We start from the raw sequence: 8301 nt of genomic DNA, 5'->3' as shown, positions 1-8301 counted from the left end.
GGAAAGAGAGAAACCCAAAACCCAACCCCACCTCCGAGTCGAGGCTGTAAAAGCAGGAACCTACCTTGTTGCAGTTGGCCAGGTGAGCTTTCAGCCCTGAGACGCTGGAGTAAATGGCTTCACAGCACTGTGGGAAGAAACAAAGCAGGGTTTGTCACGATCCCCCGTTGTCTCTGTGCCTTCCGCCATGCAAGGGCCAAGAGCCTGCAGCGCCAGGAAGGCCACCGGTCCCGGCTAAGCAGCGTGAGGTTAATGCTCTGCGAGACACGGAGGGCTCTGGTCACACGTTTCCTATTAGTGCTAATGGGAGTCATGTGGCCGCATCGCTCTGCAATGGGCTGAAAAATGTCACCCCTAAATGTCTCCATGGAAAACGTACATTTGTGAGCAGTCAGGAGGTCCTGCTGGGCTACAGGAGCTTTGGAGCCACAGCAGACGCTTAACGGGGAAGAGAAATCACCCGGGCAGCGGCATGACCGTGTTTCTGAGCAATGGTCTTTTCAAAGCGCCTGTGTATGACATTAATTAGGCAGCGCGTCTCCCCCGGCCTTGCGCTAACAGCCCGGTTCAAAACTCCCATTAGCGAGGCTTTGTTTCAGATGATAAATCAACGGCCCAGCATGAGGGTGGAGTTCACCTCCCCGGGAGCTCAGGCCGAGGCTGTGCTTTACAGCAAGATGAAGCGCACACACCATGTCCCCGAGGTCTTTGCCTGTCCCAGGGCTTTAAAAAGAATAGTTTAAAACCAGCCTCGGCTTTACTCTGGGAAAAAGCAGGTTCTCTGCATAAAAAGGCTCTCGAGCACAGAGTGTGAAGCCTTTGCCCTGTCTGGATCTCAGGAGCTCCCCAAAGGCAGCTCCAGAGCCCAACTTAGGCTGAACCATCAACCCAAGGGCACTCGGGGAGAGCGTGGCCTGGTCCACAAGCTCGGTGGCTTGAGCACACCAGGAGGGTCCTAGAAGGGACACGCTTCAACCGGGCATGGCAGCAACCCCAGGGAGAGGAGGTGAAACGAGGGTCTGAGCATCACTGCCAGCTTCATCTGGGGCCCAACAAGAACCTGGCTTTGGAGGGTTTCTGCCCCCAACTCCTGCAGACTGAGAGCAGCCAGCCCAGAGGAGAACAGAGACGGTCCTTACGTTGTTGGGACAGTTGATGTGGCCCTTCTCCTTCACTTCATTCTTCCAGTTTTCCAGCAGTCTCGGATTGAGCTTTGGAAGCCCCGGTCGGGTGTAATTAAGCTGCAAACAATAGGAGACCATTAGCAGAGCGGCACACATCAGTCCCATCCTTGGTGGAGTCCTCGCTCTTCACATGGCTCTTTCTCCTCCCGCCAGAAGTAAATCAGAGCCAAAAACTAGTTGGGATGCTTCCCCCAGAGATGGACCCAGTGCAGCCGGGGGGTGGCTCTGCCCGCTGCGGAGCCACCGGGGAGGTGGCAGCCAGGCTGGGCGTGTCTATGGGCAAGGAGCAGGGCAGAAGCCCCTGGTGCTGCAGCCACCTCCACACATGGAAATTAAGAGGGGAAGCTCCTGCTCTTGCTCCCAGGTCTGTGCCTCATAGCAGGGCTAGGCCCAGATTCAACATTTTGGGTGCATCGTGTTGGAGCAGCCCTTCTGCTGCGTTTCATAACCGGGAAAATAAACAATCCCGCGCGCTGGGCAGAGGGGACAGGCGCCAAGAGCCTCCATGGCTGCTTTCCACCCATGAATGGGCACAGCCTGCTAAACAATGAAAGGCTCTTGTGTCTCTGCCTCTCCTTCTGGCAGGGCTGCTCTTTCCAAGTGCTTTTAATTACGGCTTTATTAGCAACTTTGAGGTTTAGCATAGCAGACCAGCCTTCCCAACTCCATTTCTGCATGTTCAGCACAGGCAAAGGCGGCTGTGGCATCTCCACGCCTCCCAGCCCCTGCGCTCAGCCCTACCTGTTGGGATGGTCCCTGTCTGTCACTGTGTCACCGCACCGAGGTACACCGGGGACACAGGGCTGCTCTGCCTGTGCCTGAGCTCCTTGCACGACCACGGCACCACAACTCCCAGCCCTCTGCTGGGACCGGTGGATGCTGCTTGGGTCCCAAGTCCCAAACCATCCCCGAATTGCAGCAGGGCTGGGTGAGCTCACACGTGGCACCCCATGGGTGCCGGTACCTGAACGTGTGCTGCTCTCTCCATGGCATCTCCAACCCATCCGCACTGGCTGGGGAGGACACATGGATAAATGGCACTTGCAGAGAGGTGCAAACCCAGGCCCTGTTTTCAAAACGTGCCCCCAGGACCCAGAGCTCGTGGTTCAGCCACAGTGGGAAGGCGGCTGGGCTGGGTTTCTCCTCCAGCTGTGACTTTTCCTAAACATGCTGATAAAGCTGCAAATTTCCCTTTGTCCAGCTCTCCCGAACAGGCTGCTCCCAAACCAACCTGTGAAGAGGAGCTCCCACCCAGGGCTCAGACACCGACCACTCGTTTCCAGGCATATTTAAGTCCTCCAGGAGCCCCCATCTCTCATGGCCAGAGAAAGGAACCCTGAGGAGAGCTGGGCTGTGCGAGGAGCAGGGGCAAAGGGCCTTGCGAAACGACGCTGCGAACGCTGGTGAGGACGGATGTGGAAAAATCCCCCGAGCCCCAGCACACCGCTGTTGTGTCGTGCTTTGCGGCTGGGGGAGATGCCAGCAGAGCTCTTTGAAGCACTTGGATGGTACAGCTACCAACTGCCTGGTCCCCCGCCCGGGGAAGGCAATGCCTCCTCCAGGGGAGAACACAGGAGTCCCTTTTTGTCATTGATAGCGAGAGCCGGGATGCCAAACGGCCTCTTTAATTAAAAACCAATCAATCCCACGAATGAGCAAGCATTAACAGTAACCGCACACAGCCCCAGCAACAACCTCTCCTTCTGCGCGTCCCCGGGGAAGAGATGAGGAGGGATGTTCAGAGATGCGGATTCTGCTGCTCCGGCTTCCCACTCCAGAGAAAAATCCCTCCCTGCTCTCCTCCAACAGCCCTGCACAATAACATGTAAATCCCATGTCTTCCCGGGGCGCTGCGGTTCTGGGAATGTCAAAGTCATCTTTATGTCTCTATTAAGAGGCAGCCCCAGGCATGGAATATCTTTCTCTTTTTTTTTTCCATTTATTTTCCTCAAACAGCCTGTAAGTGAAAATCTTCATGGCCAAATCATTAAACGACTACAACTGGTTTTGGCCACAGCCCATCTCTTCTGAACAGGCGAAGGATGGCGGGGTGGGAAGGCTTGTTTTCTTTGACTGACAGTTTTATTTAATTAACTTTCATATTTCAATCCTCTCTGCTCTCCCCTTCCCCAAAATATATCGCAGTAAATGAGAACCACGCGGGCTGCCTCGGCCCTGGCCAACAAACTCTCCTGGAAGCCTTACCGAGATCCCCAGCATGAGGCACGGCTCTCCCATCGCCCTGCAGAAACTACAGCTGATGCCATCCGGGAGGTGAAGCCAAAGCACATCCAGGGGTGCTGGCCAGTAGCCAGCTCCCATATGTGGCTCTGGGTGGCTGGGTCACCCCGTGCTGGTGCTGCTGAGCAGGGGAAGGATGGACAGACTTGGCCCCACCGAGCCAAGGAGCTGGGATGGGGTTTGGCCCACCAGTGACATGAGTCCACAGGGCTCAGCCCGGCTCCTGTTGTTTTGGAGGACAAACCTGAGCTGGGCTCTTCTGCTCTGGAATTTATCCTGGCTCCAGGATGGGGTTTTCTTAAAAACTCTTCTCCTTTAGCTTTTTGCCTGGCCTAGGGCAGCCCTTTGCTCCGTACCTGTCACCTCAACACGCAGTGCCCAGGCTCTGGGCGGATGCGCAGCCTCCGTGGCTGCCCCTAGTCCTGCAGCAGCACCCAGACCCCGAGCTGTGGGGAGGCAAACGGGGTGCCCTTGCACCCCATGGACACAGACAAGCTCTGCATCCCTCCCTGTGCTGGACAGGGGCTGCCTGGACTGCAGGAGACCTCCACCACCTCTGACACAAAGCTCGCAGCACCTTCAGACAAACCACCCCACCTCGAGCTCCACAGGGAAAGCATCACGCCATGAAACTGTGGGATTTCCATGGCGTTTCTGCCCCTCTCGCCCTTTAGATGCCTCTCCTCTCTGCTCCAGGAGGCTGTTTCTCTCAGTCCAGCCTCCAAAATCGGTAAGGGCATCATCCCTCATGGAGCCCAGAGACCACCACTGCCCATACCTATGCTACTGAGCTGGAAACCTGCTGGTCTCCCACTCCTCATGGGCAGGCGATGGCCCCAGCGAAGGCCAGAGGAGGGTCGGAAGATCAGCATCATCCTCATGGAGCTTCTGAAAAGGAGATTTTTCCCAGAAAAGCAGCAGGGGTGTGCCCTTCCCCATCTGACATCCCCAGCAAGCGGCCATTGTGAAATACTCCATCTGTTTCAGCTTATCCAGAGGCAAATAAAGATCGGAGCGAGAAAATAAGACTCCAGTGTATATTTAGAAATGCTGGATTTGGTTAGTGCAGAATGAAGGCAGCACAGGGCCTGGGACCGAGCAGCAATCGTTTATTCTAATGCCATTGCTTTGGTGCGAAGGAATCCATCCTCCCGGGAAAGGCGAATGCATCCCACCTCAGGCCACCAACAGGATCCAAACCCAATGTCCCTCTTCCTGGCTGGCACTGGCTGTGATGTGGCCCCAGTGGCAGGCCACAGTGCAGGGGCTGCAGCAGGAACGTGCTTACTGGGGAGCTGCGAATCCCCAAATCCTATCGGCTTGCTGAGGAGCTGCTTGTCTTCCCCTGGGAAAATGCTTTGCTGCCTGGAGAAGGCATGAAGAGGAGGGGTGGCCTTCTTCATCAGCTCTTTTGAAATCCACGTTGACTGCTGGGAGTGTGGCAGGTAGCTGGAGAGCATGGAGACGGAGTGAATCCTGTGCTTGCAGGAAGCCTGGGTGCATCCAGCCATCGCTGGTTACAGGCTGGAGCTGGGAAGCCATCCATCGCTCCAGGACCCTGGGAACCCCCAGGTCTTGCTGAGACGGTGCAGGAGCATCTGCAATTGGCCACTGATCCATGACATCCCACCTTCCTCCAGGTCCAAGCCAGTGAGGGGGCCCATGGGCCTGGCAGCACACTCCAAACAGCGAGATACAGCCCAGGGAAGAAGAGGCAGTGGCACAGCAGCTCTTCTGGGATGGCTGAAGCCAGCTGAGAGGGAAGGGCTATTTTGGGGGCTGTAACAGGGTCAAACTGGGCACATGCTGGCGCTGTTTGGGAGGTTTTTTCCCAACACCCTGACCTGAAGCGATTTGTAAATGTAAACCAGTCCCGAGCAATGCAAGACGTCGCTCAGCAGAGCGGCACAGAGCATGCTAAGTCAGCAAGCTCCCCCCAGCCTGCCCAGGCAGAACCTGCCTCCCACCTCCTAACAGCACCGCTCGACGAGAAAAAAAAGTCATAGACTGAACAGATTATATTTGAGAGTGTTGTCAAGGGAACGTGACAGCCACTGCAAGACGCACCCGCAGGCACGCTCACAGCTATGTACATACTCGCCCACTGCACTGACCTCCTCTGAAATCCATCTGTGCGACACACGGGCGGCACAGCCGGGGACAGCAGCCCGTGCAGGTCCCCATCCTGCAGCCCAAAAGCCTTGCTTGGTCACCCGGGAGCTGGTCCAACTGCCCCTTTGCTCATCTTCCACGCAAACCTGCTTCTGCCAACTTCACAGCAATTCTCTTTGGTTTTTCAGTACCAAGATGCGGCTCAATTAAACTTAAACAATCAGACTCTGAACACAAGAATCGTCTCATAAAGAAACCCACCACCACAAACAGCATTTCATAGCACAATTATGCCAGTAGCTGAGACTTTTATGATGCCTTTGTATGTCAGCTTGCATATGGGCCCCTTTGTCCACGCCTGGGACTCCTGGCTTCTCCCTCAACTGAAACAGAAAATACCCAAAGTCAAGAGTAAGGGGAGCAATTGAAGGAGGAAAGAGGAATGCAAGTGCTGAGGCTGGAGGAGGGGAGAGGAGAGCACCACACCTCTCCTCCCACAGTATTTGAAATGAAACAGCTACTTTGAGCTCGATTTTTTTTTACGTTATAAATGCATTGCAGCTGAAGTCATCTGGAAACCAACAACGACAACACCGAGCATTGGGGAAATAAGAAGTTTGCAACCAGATCTGGCCCTAAAATCCCCAGCTCTGCTCCAAGGCAGATCGTGGCCGGATCCCTTTCTGCCCCAGCCACCACACCACTTTTTGCTCCATTTAGATTTGGGTGCTGGCAGTAGAGAGGGCAAAGCGCCTCCTGCCAGGCGTGTATGGAGCCTCCAAAACACAGGGGTTCAGTCTGTGCTGGATGGGCTCTTGAGTAATAAATTTGCCATCACAGCTAACTGATTTAAGGCACAGAAAATGAGGCACGTGAGCCCTCAGCCAGCATCCCAGGATATCCACGTACAGCTAGTGCAAACAAAATGAAAAAGAGAAAGAAAGGCTTCTCACCCGCTTCGTTTCAGGTACCAGGTCATCCTTCATCCTCCGCTTGGTCCAATCCCTGGCGAGCTCATCCTCCGCTATCTCCTGAAGGTGGAAAACGGCTACTTGGGCTGATGTCCGACGGATGCGGCCGCTTGGGGTCCTTTCAAAATCTTCTACGGGGCCAGGCTCTGGCTTCACCTCTGGCTCCTCCGGAGGCTGCAACAGAGAGTTGGGAGAGCATGAGGAAGGGCGAAGCAGTGAGCTCTCCAGCTCTGGGATGGGGATGCTGAGGCTTGGGGTGTGCATTTGCCGACCTGCTTTGTGGAGGCAAGGGCTGCAGAGACATAGCACCCTCTGCACTCAAGCACAGGAACAAGGGGAGCACCCCACCTCCTCCTGCAGCTCAGCAGATAGCCATGCATTAGACGGATTGTGTCCTTTCACGCTCCCATGTGTATAAACATCTCAATTTATTAGTTAGGGAGTTATTAGCGTCGGATGCACTGTCAGTAGGGATCAACAAAAAAGGACGGTCCCCGGGGATGGATCCTGCCACACCAATGCTGAGTGAGCAGCTGGCTCTTGCTTGCTGAGACGAGCGGTCTGAGCTCTGTTATTTTCCCTGCAGAGCACAGATGCAGGGTGGGCTGGAGCACAGACCTGCAGGCACCAGGGAAGGTGAATGCACCGCTCCACTCCCATAAATGCAGCTCCCCACTTTTTAAGAATGGGCAGAGGAGTCTGCAGCCCATTCCCCATCGACACCACATGGAACAACACACGCGCATGGTGATGCGAGGGAGAAAACAACACCGGTCCAACATCTGCACCTGCCTTGCCCGGCCCGGCCCTGCCCGGCTCTGTCCTGCCCACAGGCTCTGCAGCTCTGCAGTCACCCCCAGGAGGAGATGGCCCTGCTCCTCGGGCTGCGGAGGCGTCCGGGGGGCTCACCGAGGCCGTGTGCTCTGACCGCACATGGTAGTCGTGGCCGGCCTTGGACTTGTACTTCTTGTTGCGGTGCGGACAGCTGAAGATGGGCTTGTCTGCCTCGGCAAGCTGCTTCCCACACCGTTTCTGGTGGTACTGGTAGCCCATGAGGCTGGAGAAGTTGGCCACGCAGCCCTACAGAAATAGGGAGAAGGGGAGGATTAGGGAGGGCTGGTGCTTCATGTGCCCATGTTGAAATGGTCAGGGAGCCATCGCTCCAGGGAGGAACATGTCCTGAGAAGCCCCCTACGCAGAGCAGCTCCACCAAACCATCCCCTCTGAGTGAGGGGGATCAATGGCTGGGCCCCCTCCCCCGAAGTGCCCTAGAGGGACAGGGGGAGCAGCCTCCATCCCCAATGCACTGACAGAGCTCCCCAGACAGACACACGGTGGGCAGCGGGAGGGGAGGGCAGCGGGGAGCAAAGCATCCGCGGGGTCAAACCTCTGCCACACGCCCCCGTTACCTGTTCGTGACTTGTCTGCCACCAGCTCGCGACCGATTTTTGGTGCGATTTGGTTTAGTTTTACGCTATGTCCAGGACAGTGCCAGCTGTGCCCCTTTCTGAGTTCAGGGGGCAGAACCTGCACTTCAGTGCTCCTCAACCTGCCCTATGCCCACCATCCTGCTGGAATGGCCCATCACCGGAGGGCATGGAGCCAAGGGGATGGGGACTGGGACAGCTGAGCTAAGGCAGAAAAGTTGAGAGAGTGCCAAGGGATGCCTGCAGAGCTTGTGTCACCCTCTGCATCGGGACTCACTCCTTCCACCTTTTCACAGAACGAGAAACAGGAATTGTTCTCGTACCTCATTGGGGCATTTCAGTTTTCCCATCTGCTTTAGCACTTTC

General features: G+C 55.9%; 1 protein-coding gene across 1 annotated transcript in view; it reads right to left on the bottom strand.

The window, feature by feature from the left end:
• ZNF512B (zinc finger protein 512B) overlaps nt 1-8301 on the bottom strand; it is a gene marked incomplete at its 3' end in the record, with an annotated part of 21868 nt that overhangs the window by 2149 nt on the left and 11418 nt on the right. Inside the window, 5 exon segments of the mRNA XM_010193396.1 lie at nt 65-127; nt 1140-1241; nt 6491-6682; nt 7301-7588; nt 8259-8301. The exon segment at nt 8259-8301 is cut by the window's right edge and continues 29 nt beyond it. Coding sequence (XP_010191698.1) covers nt 65-127; nt 1140-1241; nt 6491-6682; nt 7301-7588; nt 8259-8301 — 688 coding nt within the window.

The sequence above is a fragment of the Mesitornis unicolor genome, unplaced genomic scaffold, assembly GCF_000695765.1.
Source record: "Mesitornis unicolor isolate BGI_N332 unplaced genomic scaffold, ASM69576v1 scaffold8831, whole genome shotgun sequence".
NCBI classification, from domain to species: domain Eukaryota; kingdom Metazoa; phylum Chordata; class Aves; order Mesitornithiformes; family Mesitornithidae; genus Mesitornis; species Mesitornis unicolor.
The sequence above is the reverse complement of the archived record's forward strand: the minus strand, read 5'-3'. Positions and strand labels throughout refer to the sequence as shown.